This window comes from Manacus candei, unplaced genomic scaffold (genome assembly GCF_025592945.1).
Source record: "Manacus candei isolate 608988 ecotype Guabito, Panama unplaced genomic scaffold, ASM2559294v1 h1tg000050l, whole genome shotgun sequence".
NCBI lineage: Eukaryota > Metazoa > Chordata > Aves > Passeriformes > Pipridae > Manacus > Manacus candei.
The window spans coordinates 19741824-19760353 of record NW_026138098.1 but is presented as its reverse complement, the minus strand read 5'-3'; the positions used below and the strand labels follow the sequence as shown (position 1 = coordinate 19760353).

At 41.9% G+C, this 18530-nt stretch overlaps 1 protein-coding gene across 2 annotated transcripts in view; it reads right to left on the bottom strand.

Moving 5' to 3' along the window:
* Window positions 1–9500, bottom strand: part of LOC127476788 (cytochrome P450 2H1-like) — a 28284-nt gene extending 18784 nt beyond the window's left edge. The window contains exons 1-9 of one of the 2 annotated variants that reach the window (XR_007906723.1): window positions 9258–9500; window positions 7720–7882; window positions 6694–6843; window positions 4688–4848; window positions 4114–4290; window positions 3550–3691; window positions 3076–3263; window positions 2457–2598; window positions 1182–1965 (exon numbers count right to left, since the gene is read on the bottom strand). Coding sequence is in view for 1 of the 2 variants with exons in the window: in XM_051800146.1 (XP_051656106.1) it covers window positions 1784–1965; window positions 2457–2598; window positions 3076–3263; window positions 3550–3691; window positions 4114–4290; window positions 4688–4848; window positions 6694–6843; window positions 7720–7882; window positions 9258–9437 (1485 nt within the window). In the remaining variant the exon portion in view is untranslated. Of the gene's footprint in view, window positions 1–1131; window positions 1966–2456; window positions 2599–3075; window positions 3264–3549; window positions 3692–4113; window positions 4291–4687; window positions 4849–6693; window positions 6844–7719; window positions 7883–9257 lie in introns of those variants that run through there. The other variant, XM_051800146.1, reaches the window with a different exon arrangement.
* Between the last annotated feature and the right edge of the window lie 9030 nt (window positions 9501–18530).

Genomic DNA, 18530 nt, shown 5'->3' with positions numbered 1-18530 from the left:
TCTGCACATGAGCAAGTAATGCACTGTCTGTGCTGTCCCTGCAGAAGAAAAAGCCAAGGCTGCACTGTGCACTAGCAGGCAGGGAGAGGGAGCAGTATGGCTTCATGGGACATGTAGAACTTTCCAGCAGTGGCTAATTGTTTTAGTTAACCCAGAGCTAATGTAAGCAGTTTTTGGTTACCATTGCACTGCTTTTTATACCACAAGTGACACAAAGTGAGGCTTCCAGGATACAGCTTTAGCCCTCCTCAAATCTCAACACCCATTTCGCATCCTGGTGGAGTCTCTAGGTGCTTAAACTGTTTTCTTGCTGATCTGCATTGGCTGCCTCCTTCTCTTTTCAGCATGGAGGAAGATGTCTGAAAGAAGGAAGCTGCTTCCTCATTTGCTTTGGCTATTTTAGTCATGGCACAGCTAAAGAGGAATTACAGAGTGCTTTCTTCTTTTTATCAGGTGAGACAACTTATTTCTATGATTCTGTGACATTTGTGACTTTTGCCTTTGGAATGCTATGCCACCAAGTCATGGTATATCTAGCTTATTAATACTTTCAAAGAAAACAAGTTTAGCCTGTTAATAAGCAGTTAATACCATTGTGGTAATGTTACAGTTGCTGTCTTTTCCCACACAGCACAGATTCACTGTAATCACTATATATTATACTTTGCAGGGAATGTGATCAAGACAGGAAATGCCAATCCTAGATCTGTACAGGTATGATTGGCAATTCATGTAAACACTGTTTATATTTTTTTTGCCTGATTGTAACATTGCTGTAGTGATCTTTACGTACTTCATAAAATAATGGGAAGATGCAAGCTGGCGTTTATCTAGGAAATGGCACTGGGGGCATCCTGGTATTATTTGTCTTTTTTTTTTTTTTTTTTCCACAGTGGACAGCTCTGTAACTACAGCTGGGGTTCTGATAAGTCCTCTATTATCCCACATTGGGAATGGAAGTTTATAGGTCATTAGCCAGCTCATTCTTCAAGCCATAGGGCATTTCATATACATGAGTGAAATGAAACAGATTTCAACAGTGTACAAGACTTGAAAAACATTTGGAAATACAAGCTCTGTGGATGCAGGTTTTTCACTGAAAGATGGTCTGGAATCTCAGAAAAAGAACAATTTGGTGTGCCACTTTTTAATTTTGCAATGTAAGTTGTAATTTCACAAACCTTCATTACAATCACACAGAAGATAACCCATCTGCCCAGTCACTGATAAACTCCATTCCCACCACAGTAGACAATAACTACTGGGACAAGAATATGTTAGATGACCATCATCTAACAGAAAAAACCTCACTGTTATACGCTTACCTTTACAAATAGGTTACAAACAAATTGAAAGTACAGAGGAGAGAGGTACCTCAAGCAGATTCTGTGGAAAGCCTGGAGTACAAGCATCTGTTCTGCTGTGCTGAGGTGGTCAAGGGATAGGGACAGCAGCAGCAGGGCTCTCAGACAGCTACTCCACTCACCCTGGTATGTCAGGAGCCAGACAGGAACCAGAGCTGGGCGAGGCAGGTGCAGAGGAGAACCTGTATGATTTTGCACAGGGAGCTGTGTTCTTCCCCGTGCCATTGCCTACTCTGTCTCTGTTTAGAGCTGGCTGTGGTGATTATAACAGCACCATACCATTTTCTTTTCTAAGCACTTTTGTCTCCATAAAGCATCTAGAAAATTATCTGAGTGTTTCAGTCTCAACAGATTGGGAAGTGACTGTTGTTTAATCAGAGCATTCAGAAGTTTGGGAGCTGGCAACAGTTTTCTCTTGGCTAACGTGGAACAAAAGAGAGCTGATAGGGTCGGGGCATGCTTGCCAGAGAGGTGACTATTGGAGTAATGTCAATGTCCTTGGGATCCACAATAGGCTTCAAAGTAAAGTTCTGCAGGATGGATGTTAAGAATATGAATATCTCCATCCGGGCCAGACCTTCTCCTGCACAGACACGTTTTCCTGCAAGAAAAGAAAATAATAAAAATTGAGGTGATGCAGTATTTTGCTTGCTAACTGGTTTTAACCACTGTTCCTTGACAGTTCAGACATCTCAGAAGGCACAGGCAGCACTGCAGCATTTTGGGGAAGCAAATGAATTAAACTGGGAACTAAGGGTCTAGAACACAAAGAGTGCTCAGTGGGCAAAGGTGGTTTGAAAGCTCTGGTTTCTCTTGTTCTGCTGCAGTTTGATGGTTCATCTGGAGAGAGAGAAGTTGCATGGCTGAGTCCCACTTTATACACCTCTTCTTGGAGAAGGCATTGAAGGAACTTTTGAGGTTGGTAAACAAGGAAGTCAACTGAAACTCTAGTGCAGGGGTTACAGCTGCCCAGAAGTGAGTGGCAGACGTCACCAGACATCACTGTACAGATCATGGCAATGGAGCCACTGAAACTTTCAAAGAGATTCTAGGAGAGGATAGTCTAGGATCTGAAATAGGAAGAGGTCTTACCTGTAGAAAATGGCATAAAGTAGTCACTCTTTTTAAAGGTACCATTTGCATTCAGGAAATGTCCTGGGTCAAATTTTTCGGGATTTGGAAATTCCTTGCTATCATGTAGGACAGCAGTCAGCATAGGGAATACCATAGTGCCCTGAATTGACAAAAAAGAAAGGTACACTGGAGATTTGCTAAAGCAAAGAGGGATTAAGAAGTTCCCAGAGCTAAATAGAAGGGTAGTCAAAGTTTAACCAGTTTTAAATGAGCATTTAAGAAGTGAAAATATATGACATTGGTATGACAAAGATGATTTTTTAAATGAATTTTAGTGGTGAGTCTGTTTAGAGTATTTCAAATTGCTCCCAAATGGAATACACCTTCCATTTATGTAAAAAATAGAAAGCTCTACTGCCCTCTTCTCATAGGGAATGAAAAATCTTTTCTTTTTATTTTTTTTTCTTTTCTAATTCAAGGGATTGGACTCAATAACTACCAGATTCCCCTTCCAAACAAAACTATTCCAATTCAATATCACATTTCAGCGCTTTTAAAAATTAAATAAAATACAAAGAATAGAACACATAATTGTTTTCAGGAGATTATGACCTTTCTCAGACACAATGCAACAGACCTTGGGGATAAAATAGTCTCTGAACTTGGTGTCTCTGGTCACAGCATGTGGGACATTAAGTGGAAGGAAATCAATGTATCTCTGGATTTCATGGATCACAGCCTCTGTGTAGGGCATCTGGCTCCGATCTGCCATGCGGGGGCTTCGGTCCCGGCCAATCACGGAATCAATCTCCTTTTGCATTTTCTCTGTTAGGAAATAAGGAAATGCTCAGTGGACAAGTAGCCCATCTGTTTGCCTAAGTCTCTGCCTGTATTTACAACAGAACTTGCTTTTAGTAAATTGGGAATATATTCATATACTTAGTACTAACATCTCCTTGTGAATAGGACTAAGATAATACACATTTCCACACTGCAAAGACATGTTTCTTAGTCAGGGGACCATTGCCACATGTAGTAATGACAGCAATTGTCCAAACTGATCCCATAACCTACTAAAACTTTTTACATCATTTATTTCCTTTTCTATTACCTACTATCTCTGGGTATTTATGGAGAATCAGAATTCCATATCTCAGTGTGAGGCTGGTGGTCCCAGTTCCTGCAAGGAACAAGTCGAGCGTGGTTCTGGTCAAGGTCTCAGTGGTGAATTTTGAGTCAACATTTCCTTTCTCCTGCAAGAAGATTTGGCAGAAGGTTTTGAATGACAAAATCAAGAAGCTTGTTTAAAAAGAAAAGTCATACACCCATGATGTGTGTTTATAAACATATCTAATGTCCTTTCAAAAGTACAGCACTCTCCAGAGCACCAGCACTTATGTACTTTTACTGAATAATATTATGAACCTTTTTTAATATGGGAGTAGCCTTGAATTACATTAACCAGATTGGTCTTCAACTTTCTTAACTTTGGCTGGTGCTGTTAATTCCATGTTTGATAAGAAAATGGAGAGGATAAAATGAAGTCGATGTGGCAAGAAGAACAAGTTCCCCTCTGTATTTGCAAAAGCCCAATGCCCCGTCACATGTGAAAAGAAAAGATATGATTCAAGCAGTGATTTTCTTATAATCCAACAAATCTATACTCTTACAATACCTGTTCCATTTTGTTAAGAAAAGCATCAATAAAATCTCGAGGACAAGTGGGATCCAAGGTTTTCTGGTGCTCCATTACGATATCTATTGTAAATTGATCAACTTGTTCAATATTTTTTATCAGTTTTTTATGCGGTCCAGGTATTGACTCCATGACAGTTGGGAAGAAATTATATAGCTGTAAAAATAAAATGATAAAAAAGCACATTCTGATTAATGCACATACAATAATATTTCCCCCTAATCGTAACTATGAAAATGGGGCAATTAAACTGTTTTGGAATGGTAGGTCTTTATTACTCAGGATTTGAATGCTATTTACTTTATGGTTTTAGTACATTCAAGGATAGACTACACTTCAGCAACTTTTGCAATTATATCCTTTGGACATACAATCACAATTCCATAAGATAAGAAAAAACAGCAGGATCTGGTTATTTAACTGTCTTTTTCACTTTCAATTTTTTTTTTTCCAAATTTAGGAAAATCCCCTCTAATTAAAAATTAATAATATGAATAAATCTTCATTAATAAAATATTATAATAATAAATGTATTAAATATAACCATACGCACCTGTGTTTGTAGAGAGGCCTGAAGCTTGTTGTTTTCATCTATCAAATCAATTAAAGTTAGAAATTTCTTGTCCTCGTAGTCAAACCGATCCCCAAAGACAATGGAGCAGATGATGTTGGAAACAGCATGGACTAGGAAGTTGCCAGGGTCTAAAGGTCGCTCTGCCACAACAAACAAAAGTGTTATCTTGCTTTCAGTATTTCAGGGATCATCTCCCCCTCTAACACTACAGGGTAGTTTCACGTCCTCTTGAGATCCAGAGTTTTGCAGTCCTTTGAAAGAATGGTGAAGGGCTTGTCCAATTTATTCTTCTCTTCTTGAAGTGAACTGATTTCACTTCAACTAGAATGGTTTAAGTATCTCTTTTGCCCTGTTCTCAGTAGAACACGTGTCTGAGTGCCTTAGTTCTCTTCAGCTGGCACACACCCATCTGCCTTATACATTGTTTATTAGAAATGACCTAAGGATTCCCACAAAATCCCAGTGAAACCATGAGGACTTTGCCTCAACCATGGGTTTAGGTGATTGCATTCTGTTTATGAACTCTATTAGCATAAATTCCATTGTAGAGCCCTCTCCTAGGGGTTCAAATGCCTGTGATCAAAGTCTAGTTTCGATAGCACAGCTGCATTAACTTCTAAGAAGAAAACTACAGCATAAGAAAAAAGCAAGATTAGACCCAAGAAAGAAGGGAAAATGTAGTGATAGGTTGCATCTCAAGGTTTCAAGAGGAGAACAACAACATGAAAAGGGATAAAATCCTGAAAGAAAACCAAGGAGTCAGAAAATGTCAACTTGACAGCATTGAGAATCAGCCTATTCCAAGCAGCAATGGCACCAACCCTTCTCTGCCTGGCTGGTGACTCCCTGGCCACTGAAAACTCAGCAGATGTCTCATCAGAGGGGGTGAGTACATTAATGCTGAACTTCGAAGATACTAATCACAGCTCTTTGTTATTTGCACTAGGGGTAGATAATGGCTTTATCCTTTTCAGTGGTATATATCTTGCTTGCAAAGCCTTTTAGTACTCAGTAAAAGATGCTGTAACAAGGTGAGCCAGAGTTGGAGGTTTGCACAAGGGCATAAGAAGTACTTATAACTGTATAAAAGCATAAGAAATAAGTATTACTGTATAAAAGCATAAGAAAAAAGTATTACTGTGTAAGTCAAAGGATAAAAGCAATGCAGGTGACAGTGTTTTCTTTAATTTGTAACAGAATGTTTATCAATGAAGCCAGACTGAATTAGTGGCTCATGGAAAACAGTGATGCTTCATCATTCTGTTAGATCCATCTGCTTTTTCCGCCTTGCACAGTTAGCACACTCTGAGAGCTTGCTTGATGGAATGTGGAATGGAAGCCTGGAATTCAGGCTGGTACTGTGCCACTCTCAGGGGAAGGATTTAGAAGTAACATTGACCTGCCTACTACCAGAAAACACATTTATAGGTGGAAACCAAGGGGGTTACCTTATACCCTGCCCTCAGAAGCAGCCCCTGGTCCCACTGGACAGCCCCACCAATGTGGGAGGTGTGTCTATCTAGCGTTCAGATGGACTGGACCCAACCCCAAATATCTGTAAATGAGTTCTCTGGTCACCCACTTCTTCAAGAACTGTTTACATGGAGCTGCAGGAGACAAGGGGAGGAAGTGGATGTTGCTTGCATGCTGGCAGTGTCCAGCCCTGTCTCCATGGCTGAATTCCATCAAACCCTTGGCTTTGTGGCAAAGCTGTTCATTTTGCCCCTTCCTGTCTTGTCGCTCAAGCAGAACAGGTAAAATGATACTTTCCAACCCTGTCTCCTACGTTTATCCTCCCCACTGTCACCAAGCCTTTGACTGACCGACTGTCAGGAGTGACAACTTTGCCTGTTGAAGCAGGGAGCAGAAACAGCAACCATGTGCCCAGTACTTGGGTCATGGATTTTGTGAAGCAGCCCTGTACACCTCATTGTCTCATTGCAAAGATGCATGGTGTCTCAGCAGGCACAAAGTCCTTATCCTACCATGTGTGTTCTTGAGCCTCTCCACCAGAAAATGAGCTTCCTCCTGGATTCGCTCCTCGATGCCCTTTTTCCCCATCCCAAAATCCCGCAAGGTGGTGAGTGCAAATCGTCGGAGCTGCTTCCAGGTCTCGCCATTGCTAGTCACAATGCCTGACACAGGGAGGAAAAATAGACCTTCATGAGGAAACAGATGTTTTTTCCCTAAATGGGAGCTACACAGTAAGTACTCAACCTGGAAAGACAGCTCTCTGTGGAGTTACACTGCTATTGCTATATACCCAGAAATGTCTGTCCAATTATGGAAGTGGCGAATTTGATCCATCTGTCACAGCACTTTGAGTAAAACTGACTTTATTCCCAGAAGAAAAAAAACTATATTAGGATGTAAGTAAGTAGGTAACACTGGTACTGAATTGGTCTAGGCCACAAGCACATGGCCTTTGCACTGACATAACTATTAAATGTTCTGCTATGTCTCTTCCCAGAGCATATACTTATTGACAGGATCATTGGAACTGTGCTATATATTCCATGCTATTGCATGGAATATGTTCTGTTTACCCAGAGAAATGCCACACTGGGGACTGACCTGGAGAATAATCTCATGGCCTAATCCTGAGTGTGGCCCTTACCGGGTCAGCCTGTATTATCTCATCTTTGTTGTGCTGTGGACTTTCCTTTTGCTGGTTCCTTAGCTGTGTATATATTTAGAGTATTTTCAGAAATGGGAGAACGAATGTAAGACCTTAGAGGTACATTTAATGAATAATATTTTAGCCAGAATGTGAGGCATGCTGAAAATAGAAAGGCAGTCAATGAAGCTGTCCTGGGACCTTAAACAGTTTTCCAGGGGACCAGTTTACTCAAGGGTCCAAGCATGAGCTGGGCTTTTGATCTTTGATTACTGATTTGTTTCCATGAAAGTAGTAAATGAAATCCACCACTGCCTCCTGCACTGCTCTCTCAGCTGTGTTCCTGCAGTACTAAAAGCATGCATTTTTTATGCTAATATTATGAAGGACATACCTGTGCCTTTGAAGAGTTTTTCAATCAGTGGTAGAATGCCTCTTCCACTGAAGTCATCTCCTTGATCAATCAGAGCTTCTTTCATAACATCATAACCATACAATACCACAACCTTTTTTGGGCCTAAATGTATTGTGAAGACAGGACCATACTTCTCACTGAGCTGTAGGAAAGAGGAACACAAAGAACAACAAGCCTGAATGTTAATCATGTGAAAAGGATTTTGTAGCAGAGGGGTCTGAGCGGTGATCTGTCATTGTCCCAGCATCGCTGAGACATGACATTGATTAACAGCAGTGCAGAGCTCTTTCAACTGTGAATTACAGACAATTATACAAGAAATAGGTGATAAGAATGGAAGTGGCAAGGTATCAAATCCAAATCTGAGAAAAGAAAATAGCCCTTCATAGGGCTGGCAAAACATTCTGGGAGGCCTTTCTGCAGGGCATAGTGGATAAGAGTTTACATGAGCTCAAAACCAAATTATATACACATATGGAAGCAAATGCCTAAAGGGTTTCTGAGCACAAACAGCAAAGCTGTTTCTCAAATCTTCTAGGCCACAGACCCCTGAAAATTGAGTGAGTATATCAGTAGACAGTCACATCATCCTTGCACTAATCATGTACTCCTTTCCTGGCATCTGCTCTTGGCTACATTTGCAGATTCTTGGAGTATGTGGTCCAATCAGGAATGCTTCTCATGGTCACTTTATAAGACCAAACTAGATGAAATCCTGTGGTTTTTTCATGGTGGGAAGCTGAATCACTTAGTGCTCTGAAACACAGCAGAATGCCTGAGGGTGCTCATGATTCTCAACATTCACAAGCACAAGGGCAAAAATGAGCTCATCTGAGTATGTGTGCATCTGACAATACACACAGTGACGTCAGCCACCACCACAGTTTTGCTCTGAAGAACCCGGGGACACCAGCCCTTTCCATATATCTGTCACCATACCCTCACAATCCCCTAAGGAACAGGCAATTTGGATGAACATTCCTTCCAGACCTTGCAACACAGAGGGGTTTTTTGCCCGATGGGTGACATCAGCCAGGGGAGAGAATGGACAGCACAATCCATCTCCAAACTTTTTTGCTTCAACTTCTTAACTTGCTAGTTCCACTCCCAGGTGATCCTACATATCTGCTGGGGAGCAGAGGCAGCAAAATGGAGCAGGGTTCTCCCCAAAAGGGGGCCAAGCCATCTTTCCATCACGGTGAGGAGCTGGGCACAGGAGGATTATAATGCATATTGCAATAGCATCAGGGCCTTGATTGCAAGTCCAGTGCCAATTGCAGTAATGCTGTGAGGTCAGTGTGGGACTCCTCATTAGTATGATCATTGCAAATACATAAACTGACTTGTAATATATAGAATTAGATATATAGATTTCAGAAGTGTGTATATCTGGGAAATCTTTTTTTTCTGTTTGAGTCTAACCTTTGGTCAGTGCAAATTAAGCTGAGACTGCAGGGACTGGGCTTTTTTTTATATACAGTGAAGATAACATAGAAAAGAACAAAACAGTCCCTTACCTTCTTCAAGCTTTCAGGCACGTTCCACGGGTTCAGCTGGAGCAGGTTTCCAACAATGGGAAGTGAGAAGGGACCAGGAGGCTCCTTCCCTTTTTGTGATGTGCTTCTCCATGTGGCCAAGAGAAGAAGGCATGAGATACAGACAAGCAAGAAAATAGTAGTCGTTCCCAGGAGCTCCATGGTGGGCTGAGGCAGAGAAGTCAAGTGTCAGAAGAGCCTGATGTTGGACCTGTAAATCCATGCTTATTTATATGCTGTGATACCAAAGCACGTGGTTGAAATTAGCCAATAGTGCCTTCCTATTCCTGCAGAGATATGAGATTACTTATTAATCTGCTCCAGATAAAAATGAATGTTACTAAAGTTGACTTTTGTGAGTTATGTAATAATCCTAAAGCAATGGTAATTCAGACCCAGCGAAGCCCCAGTAAGGAAACTAATAAACAAGGGAAGAGGACACGTGTAGAGAGCAGAAAATGCTAACATCTGCATCTTAAGAAGGGGAGGGGAAACATCAGTGGAATTTAAAAAAAAAAAAATTAGTTTCATCACTGAAGGAAGTTTCTGTGTAATAAGAAAGAGACATGACATTACTCTTAAAGCCACCCTGAATTAGAATCAGTGCAAAAGGAGGTTGTTTATCTCTGTTTATCTCTGATCTATGAAAACAGTTCCAGCATTATCCAGCAGTGGATAATAAAAAGAAAAATGGATAATGGCAAGAAAAATGAAGTGGGTCAAAGGGAGTTGCTCTGTACCAAAATCTCCCTGGAGAGTTCTGTTTGAAACAGCTTCCTTCCCTCCCCTCCTGCCCCGTCCCCCCTCACCACCTGCCCTCTGTTGTTGAGGAGCTTTATGTTTTACAGCCCCATATCTCTAGCAAGGGAGCAAAGTCCCCCTATCTGTGCTCCCTGGGTAGGTCTTGTCCCACAGAAGAGCCCTCCCCCATCACCCCATAAACTCTGCTCACACTGACCCCTCTCCTGTTCTTTGCTTCACATACCCAGGCCTCTGTAAAGCACCTGGTAATGAGTGAGCATTAAATGGGCATCAGTGTCCTCTGGCAGGGCCTGTTTCTCTTCACACACTGGAGAGGGAGCTTATCCAGATTTTCAGACAACTAATGTCACATTAGAGGGATTCCACCCAACAACCACATCAGGCTCTGCCACCTGCCAACTCAGTCCATCCCATTCTTTCTTTTGGGATACAAAGCCAAAATGATACTGACCCCTTAGATGCTGTGATGGTGGAGAGATGTGTTAAAATGGATATAACCTTATATTTTATTCTATATATATATTCTTATATATGCACCTAGATCTCTTATTTATCTGCCAGGTAATGGTAATGGACTGGGAAAGTAATTTTCTTTCTTGCATGAACTCATTGACTCAGGACTTAAATTGGTGTCAGTTCAATCAATTTTTGAGTGCTCGTGTGCACAGAAATAGCCAGACATACTGTAAACACCAGACTTTGTTTTCTATTGAGTTGTCCAAATGGGGTTTATAGGATGGGCAGACTTTATCTTTAGCTTAAGTAGCTGAGTAATAGCAGATTCTGCAGCAGTGAAGAAAGAAACATGTCCTACCTAAATTTAGATATGAAAAAGGTATACAAATCAGCTTGTCTGCCCTGTTAGTGAGGAAATACTGATAATTCCAGGGAATGGGTCATCTGACTTTTCTTATGAGCTTATTGTAGGGTGAAATGAGTCAGTCACTGAAGAAGTTTGTTTCTCCTGACTGCAGAGGGAGGCTCACGAAACATATACAGTTATATGTCTGACTGCTAGGGATCTGTTTTGAGGCAAATGACTCTAATTCCCTGTGCATTTCTCCTGGTCCTAATGATGTTTTATATCACCAACAAATTCTGCAAATTCTAGTACAACAGGCACTGCTCTGAATACTGCACACCAGGGTATTTAAAACCAGAAGTTGGCAGATGAATGAAATCGAAAGGAGCCTTCTGTGCTTTGGAAGGATGATTATATTGTTGAGAACAGTCAGTTTTACTGTCATCAAGTTAAAACTGAAGTTGTTTGCATTTTCTTTTCCTTTACTTTTGTAGATAAAGTGCCTTGCACTCCTTTATTAGCAGCCTTGAGGGTGACAAACTGCTGCAAAGCCCAATGCACCAGAAAAGCAGAGCTTTGCTCGTGGCATCATCCCACATCCAGACATGGTTTTTTTATTATTTATCTAAGTACTCATGTAATCCCTGAAGGGTTTCAAAATGCTGCTTGGAGGGTTCCAGGAGTTTAACTGGAAAAAGATTTAACTGCCAAAGGCCTTAGGTCACCTCTGATGACAGAAAGACAGGAATTATTCAGTGTGAAAGGATTATCTGGGTATGCAAGACCCAGTCTGATACAGTTCACATTCACAAGAAGCACCTGAAAATACTCTGCTTTCTTCCCAGTAGAGTAGGAAAGCAAATGCTGGGGCCTCTGGTCTTCACAGAATCACAGACTATACTGAGTTGGATGGGAACCACAAGGACCATGAAGTCCAACTCCTGGCCCTACACAGGACCATTAAATCCAACCCCTGGCCCTGCACAGGACCATCCCCAAGAGTCACACCATGTGCCTGAGAATATCATCCAAACACTTCTTGAACTCTGTCAGGTTTGATGCTGTGACCTCTGCCCTGGGGAGCCTGTTGCAGTGCCCAACCACCCTCTGGGTGAAGAACCTTGTTTTAATATCCAGCCTAAACCTCCCCTGACACAACTTCAGGCCATCCAACAGCAGCAACAGCAACAATGATGATGATGATGATGAAGAAAAGGAAATTAAAAACTAAAAATAAAACTCAAGAAAGACAAGGGATGGAAATTAAAAACTCACTACTAACCAACTGATGCCCAGCCACCACTGAGCAGTGGCCCCCAGCATATTTCCCCCTAGTTTATATGCTCAGCATGTTGCTCTATGGTATGAAATATCGCTCTGATCAGTTGGGATCAGCCTTCCCAGTTGTGTCTCCTTGTGTTCTTGTGCAACCCCAGCTTGTTTGCTGGCAGGGTGGTAGGAGAAGTAGAAAAGGTCTTGAGGCTCTGCAAGCACTGCTCAACAATCATTAAAACATGCCAGAATTATCAACACTGTTTCCAGCACAAATCCAAAACATGGCCCCATACCAGCTATTACCAAGAAGATTAACTCCGCCCATCCAAAACACGGACAGCAGGTTGGCAGAGTAGCCAAAGGAAATTATCTTTTCTGTTCTGCTGTGAATAGCAACAGCTACTAAACTTACCACTTCTAGATAGGACTTTCCTTAGTGCCACGTAGAAAATAAAAATATCAACCTCTGCCTTATTTCTGGAAGCAATTTGACAAAGGATCTGCCATGATCAGCAGATGTTAAGGTTTAGTGATAACTTCAGCATTCAAAATGTGTGTAACACCCATATTTGTAAAATGCTACACGTAGTTCTAGAGATAAGATGCAAAGCACACTGGTAGTTTTCAGATCACAGAAATTACATTTGACTGGGTAGATCAAGAAACTCAGTTAATAATTTGTGTATGAACTCACTAGACCCACAACATAACTCAGCTGAAAAAGGATGAAATCAGTGAAGTTCATCAGTCGCTTGTAATACCTGGCAAACTGCTTTTTAGTCATCAGAAGGGCAAGGAGATGAAGCTGATAACAGCCTTCCCTTGACCTGTGCTATGACTCCAATTAATGTCAGTTAATCACTATATTGCTCCTATACCCCATCATCTTTCAATAAAGCCAAGGTGCTTAGTTCTAATGTACTGTCAGCATTAAGAAAGAACAGGCACTTCCCTAAACCAGTCAAAAAAAGTCAGGAAATGGGAAAAGTGAGGTGCTGTACATGGTAAAGAAAGGCACAGAAGTGAAGGCTGTGAGTTTCAAAGAGGGTATCTGAGGTCAGCAGAGTTCCTGAGGCTGCTGCTCTCAGCTGTCTGCACGAGCAGTGGAGCTCCTCCTGAGCCAGCTGCAGAACCACCATGGTGCACAGCAGGTCATCCAGAAGGTCCATGCCCTCGGAGATAAAGCAGCAAAGGGGCAACATTATCAGCTGGCCCCATCTGTAACACCATCATCAAAGGGCAGAGGGCCCACTGTGTCTTTCCAAAGGCTGAGCAGGGAATCTGCAGCACAAACAGGGCCTGAACACAGACCTGCTCAAACTCGGGCTAGGGCCCTAACTAGAGGCATTCTGAAACTTTAAGAAGTTACTTATCATCATCACAAAAGATCATGGAAACATGTAACTTGCTGGTAGCCTTTATATTCTGAAAATAGTGTATATCATGAATAAAAATGATAATGTGAAAATTCACCAAATGACAATTTAAAGTTCAAGAAGAATTCAGCAAACATCAAATAACAAAACCTTCATGATATCGAGTAACTACAGTGATAAGGAAAACAGATGATAAATCATGCATTTAAAATACAAAAAAAAAAAAAAAGCAACTGATGCTGATGGCAAGTGATATAATGTAGGCCTTCAATATGACTTTCAGTCCTGCCAGAGACAGAAGCAGGGAGGTGGCAGAGTGGCTTGAGAAGTGAAAGGAGGAAATCCAAGAAACAGTACAGCCCTAAGAAGTGATCACACCACAGTGTCACAGCCAGTGCTGGACCCTTCTAGCAGGAGGATGATGGTGGAAGAGGAATCTTCACCTTGGTGACACCATCTCCCTGTTGATTGTGTAGATAGTTAGGTCACAGCAAGTTCCTCCGTATCATGTGAGAAAACCCCACTTCAATACTCCCCAGGTAGAACACAGAGAACACACCACTGGCTAATCTTCTCATCTTCCAGACCAGTTTCCACTAATGGATTTACATAGTTTTTTACTGTTTGGGAAGTTGGTTTTTGAATGAAGAAAATTCTAGAAACTAGCAACATTTTAACTTCAAGTTTACAGGTAATGGTATCTGTCAGTCAGGCTTTCCTCCTAAACATGCCAAATTACAGCAAGTGCAGTAAAAGTGTAATTCATGTTTCCCTACTCTAAATGGTAAGCAAAGAAATGCAGAGAAACTTGAGAAAGAAGAGCTGTGTCAGAAGATGGAAGAAAGTGAGAGAAACATTTACTTCAAGTCAAAGAGAAAGGCAGAGAGCCCAGGACAGGGTGGAGGGCACTGCCTGGGAAGGACCTTTCTCTGTAGAAGTCAGTGCCAAACTGAGTAGGTAGTGTATGTAGTGGGGCTGAAGGGTCCTAGGACAGAGACAGGTGAGACAGAGAGGGCCAATGCTTGCTGTGGCCAAAGACCCCAGGTCATTCCCTGTGTGAGGGTTTACATCAGCTACATGGTGAGTGAGGGAAAAGGAGAATTTGCAGGGCCAAGGGAGAGTTTCTAGGATGTCTTTTCTACTTGTCATGATGGAAATCAGCCATGAAATGCTCTGGCAGTGAATAGTGAACTGTCACACCAGTCATGGCCTGCATCCCACAAGGAACAAGAACTGAAAGAGGAGAACATCAACTATGATTTATTTTCCCCACTGAAGAGGTATGAAATATATGATATTTCAATGAAAATATTGACAATAAAAAATTAAATAACTGGGTATGTACCTCTGCCTTTTTTCTCTGTGACTGTCAAATAAAGTTACTAATTGCAGTGAATCTCCCAGTAGTGCTAAGGCAAAAGATGAAGAGTGATCCACATGTGGTACTGTACAATACCTTCTGTTCGTATTCAACAGCTCAGATGGCACAGCTGCTGGAAGCAAAAGAGCCATTGCACAGCTGATCTGATATTTCACAAGGACTTGGCAAGAAGGATATTTGATTTATCAGTGCAAATGGATTGGTTAAATATTTCTTAATGAACTCAGTTAATCCAGGCATCAGTTGAAAGCTTTCCAACATCAGACTTTTTAACTAAGTTTTGCTGAAAATGAAGACTGGACTTCCATGACCTCTTTCAGTATTCCACAACCTCTTTAACTGTACCTTTCATGTAAGGTTCATTGGCTCTTTAGACTAAGAGCTATTAAGAAAGGATTATTGTTTATTATTTGATCCAGCTGTACCTTATAGAGGGTACTTATAGATCACGTGAGGGCCAAGGCCTGCCTAAAAGTTTTTCAGCCTTAATGAAAGAAAAATTGAGAAAGTCCTTGAAGTACAAAGTCCTTGTGGAGGTCATTTATAGGAGGTGGCTGGGTTCCTGCCCACCACGGATGCATTCTCCTTGCCAAAAGAGAAGTAGTGTGGAACAGTGTCTGGAAATAGTGTCATTATTAAACAGACCACAGAAAAGCTGGTAGGTTCCCTATGGCAAAAGAAACCCCCAACCAAGCAACCCAACCCAACCCAAACCATAAAAGCCCAAACCAAAACAAAGCAAACCAAAACAAAATATGATTGGGTGAATACTCTCTGTTAACTGGTACTATGTTATTTTGAGAAATGAACAGCTTCTGTTGCTTGGCTAGTTTGTAATAATTTCTGATCAGAATGGGGGGATGCAGGAGAGGGTGTGTGCTATTGCTATTCAGTCCCACCAGTGACTGTGGAAGCTGTTCAGGGTCCTCTGAGTGTTTTGAGGACCCAGTGCCCTCTCCTGGCTGGTATTGCCTGTGCTGGAGTTTTCATCGGCCACAAATCGAGGATTTGCAAAGGTACAACATCTTGGTTTTTCCATCTTTGTTTTTTTTAAGTCAGTTAATGCCAGTATTATATACCATCCAGTCTCCTTGAAAGCAACTGGGCTCCTATTTATTACCCTCTGCCTCAAACTCATGAACCACCTCTCCCCATTTGTCTCATTTGGAGAAACCAAGATCACTTCCTTCTAACAACTGGACCTGGGGGTAATGCCAGAGTCCAACACGTTGCCCACAGCTGGTGGAAGATCAGGGTCTAACTCTAAAACCATACTGTAAATATGGCTGAAGGAATCCTCCTCTCTCCACTGCTGTTCAGCCCCTTGAAATGCACAACAGGCAGAGTAGCCAACAGCCACAACCACAGAGCACTTCATGCAAACAGTTACGGCTACATGGTGATTTCCCTACTCAGGGAAGGACTTAGCAGCAGGAAGGCTGCAAAGTTAACAGTCTCATTCCTCTATCTACCTATAAGTATCCTCTTGTACGTAGTCTGGGACTCCAGCTCAGGAAATGACAAACCCAAGCACCAGCTAATACAACAAAGAAAATCTCTGTATGAGAAGCACTCTTCACTCCAAAACACTGGTACAAATATGCAGGAATTCAGTTCAGAAGAAACACTTGGATGGGAATGTATAAGTGCAGAATTATCCAGTAATACCTTCATCATCTTCAAATAGACCCCTCCACAGTAGGATAACTGATTTTCAATCTTGGCCTGGCAGGTTCCTGGGAAAGGAAAAGCGATGATACAGTTCTCATATGATTATAAAAGTCAAATAAGTACAGAAAAAGTCCATTGATAACAAGCCGAAAACCATTCTGCTGTGGAATTAGACAGTAAATATAATTTTTCTGAGCTCTCCTCTGCTTTCAGAGATAAAATAATTGATCTTTCTCTCCCTGCTTTGCTCTGACTGTTATTTTCACAAGGGTTCTGCACAAACACAGACTTTCTAAAATGAGCAAATTTATACGTCATGCTTCCTGGAGCCTCCTGTTTCTGCCACTACACATACTAATACTTGCATACTTGTTGCTGTCAGAAGACACACAAAGTGAGTAGCAGAAGCTTTCAATTGCAAAAGTGTTGAAGGTGCAGATAGACACAGAGCTTACGGACTGACTGGTTGGTGACATGATCTGCCTGAGAGCACTCCAGTAGTCACAGAGCTTGGGACAGCCCCAAAGGCCCCACACTGATTCCTGTACATCATGGACACATCACTGCTGCTGTGGGACTGCTTTTATCATCGCTCGTGGGGGTCCCTTTGTACTCCTTCACTAACTCCAGAAATTACTGTTCTGGTGTTTCTGCTGTGGCTGAGAAAAGAAGAGAGTCTTCTCTACCTTGGAGGGAGTGCTGGGGACAACTTCAGCAGATGTCATCAACATATTTTATGATCTCAGATAATGAAACTTGTTGACTCTTCATCAGGGAAAAAAATGTTGTACCTACCCAAGGCATGGGAATGGTGTCTACACAAAATGACTCAGTATTTTTGTACTGATAACCACTGAGTGAGAGACAAAGTCAACAGCAGTTAGTCACATAAAGCCATGTCTGTGTGATTAAAACTGGAAAAATCACTGTACCAGGGGAATGTCAGACATGTCCAGGCAAAAACATAAGCTCCTGGAAAATCTGAATCTGAGCTCAGTGCTGATTCCAAAGGAAATAAGACCAGCAGGGATCAGTAGGGACAATTGCATGACTTGCTAAGATGTAAAGAAGTGAGACCTTAGGATTTTCCTCTTTGATAGAGTCTTACTTCTAAGCACTAAGCACCATCTCCACGCTTACACATGCTCTCTTAAAAGCAGTGAGATGCCAGAGCCCTCCCTTTACCAGGCAGTAAAGATTTACAATGTCAGCAAAGGACAAGAAATATTTCTAAAAAATTAACAACATGATCTAGCAGCAGCAGAGGGCACCAGTGACAATAACATCTGACTTCTTCAGAGCCCAGAATAACCCTGCTCGGCCCCAGGGCAGTCTCTTTCATCCTGTAAGGTCCCTTGGAGGCTCCAGCAGTTCTCCAGGACCCTTCTTTGCATCTCTGCCAGCCTGCTTCACTTCTCTGGCTGATCAGCTTTGGACTCTGCTTCAGTTCCACTTATCTCTCATGTTACTTAGCCCAGCTCCTCCCTGTGTGATCCTTGCTGATGCCATGGCCATTCCTGCCCTCAAAGCTTGTGCTCTGAGCACCCTCAACACCTTTTCCCTCTTTACTTCAGGTGCCCTGCCCCAGCTGGAAGAAGTCCCATCACAAGTACATTTCCCTGCCTGTGCCACACCCTGTGGTACCTTCCCAGAGATGTGCCTGCCCTGTGATTTCCCCTCCAAGGCTTTCAGCACTCCTTCCCATCCTCCACAATGACCCACACCTGGAATCGTAAGACACTCTAGAAAAGTCTGACCTTATAATTTTGCTAGGAAGAGAGAGTTTCTTTTTTCAGCCCTCCTGATGATCTTCCAGAGCACAGTGGACTGGCTAAACATAATCACAAAGCTACTTCCAAACTAAACCACCTTCCACCTGAAACAAGCTGGGTTTCAGGAATGCAAGAGAATAATGGTGGCAACCATGGAAGACCCACAGTATCAAAGGCATGCAATTTGTATCAGAATTCACATCATAGTTGTGTCAG